This window comes from Trypanosoma grayi, assembly GCF_000691245.1.
Source record: "Trypanosoma grayi strain ANR4 Tgr_2246_V1, whole genome shotgun sequence".
NCBI lineage: Eukaryota > Euglenozoa > Kinetoplastea > Trypanosomatida > Trypanosomatidae > Trypanosoma > Trypanosoma grayi.
In genome coordinates, this window is record NW_008827864.1 from 1 (window position 1) to 1,011 (window position 1,011).

Sequence of the window (1,011 nt, forward strand, 5' to 3'; positions counted from 1 at the left end):
CTTGCTGTTGGTCAGAAGTCTTGCCACCATTGGAAGTACTGCTCAGTGGATCCTGTTGGAGACTCTGGCTCTGTGACTCGTCCTTTGACAATTCCGAAGGTGAAAGTGGCGGAGGCTGATCAGCGGCAGGTAAATGCTCAGGTTCTTCCTGTAGTTTGTTAACTGCCTGCAATGCAGCTTCGACCTGCCCTAGCCATGACTCAGCGCTGCTGACGGCTTTCCCGGCGTAGTCGGCTGACCTGCCAGCGGAGCTGGAAGCCGCCGCCGCGTCTCCCGCTGCAGCCTTTGCAAGTTTAGCAGCTTCTTCAGCATCATTCTTTTGCTGCTGGGTTACAGTTAAGGATGTACTGGCAGTCTGAGGTTGGACAGAGGTGTACACTTTCTCAGCGTTTTTGAGGGCTTGGAAAGCGTTCCCCTTCTTCTTTTCATCCCCTTCTGCTTCTTCAGAACACTTCTGGGATTTTGTTAGTGACGACAACTCTTCTGATAGTTTTACGATTTCGATCTTTGTGTGCTTCGCTCCTTTGCTGATAACTCCATCCGCGTCATTCGCTGCACTGCCAGCCATCCCCTCCGCTTCCTTTAACAAAGTCTCTGCCTTCTTCGTTGAATCCGCTGCTTCCTTGACTTTTTCACAGAGTGAAACAAAGGACTTGTGAGATGTCCTTGTCGTGCTCTCTGCTTTATTAGCCAAGCTAGTGACACCATCAACAGTGTCCTCCTTATCAATATTGCCCCCCTTCTTCACTTTCTCATTAAGCTTGTCAGCTGCCAGTGACGCCGTTTCAGCCGCAGTCTTGAATTGTTCCGTCGCACTCTTTACAGCGTCCACCGCCTTCTTGGCCTCGTCCACCGCTTCCTTGGCCTTAATCGCCTTCTCCTTCGCCTGTTTCATGTTAACAATCACTGGATCCTCGCCATTATCACTCACATCAGGGGCCGCTGCACAGCCACACACGCAGCACAGCACGACGGCCACCACAAACAACGCGGGACGCCCCACCGCCGCCA

The 1,011-nt window shown here is 52.4% G+C and overlaps 1 protein-coding gene across 1 annotated transcript; it reads right to left on the reverse strand.

Annotated features, from left to right (window-relative positions):
* On the reverse strand, nucleotides 1-1,011 carry DQ04_22461000 (hypothetical protein; the record flags this gene model as incomplete). The annotated part of the gene is made up of 1 exon (XM_009318100.1): nucleotides 1-1,011. A coding segment is annotated over one exon (1,011 nt), but the record flags the coding sequence as incomplete, so codon positions are not given.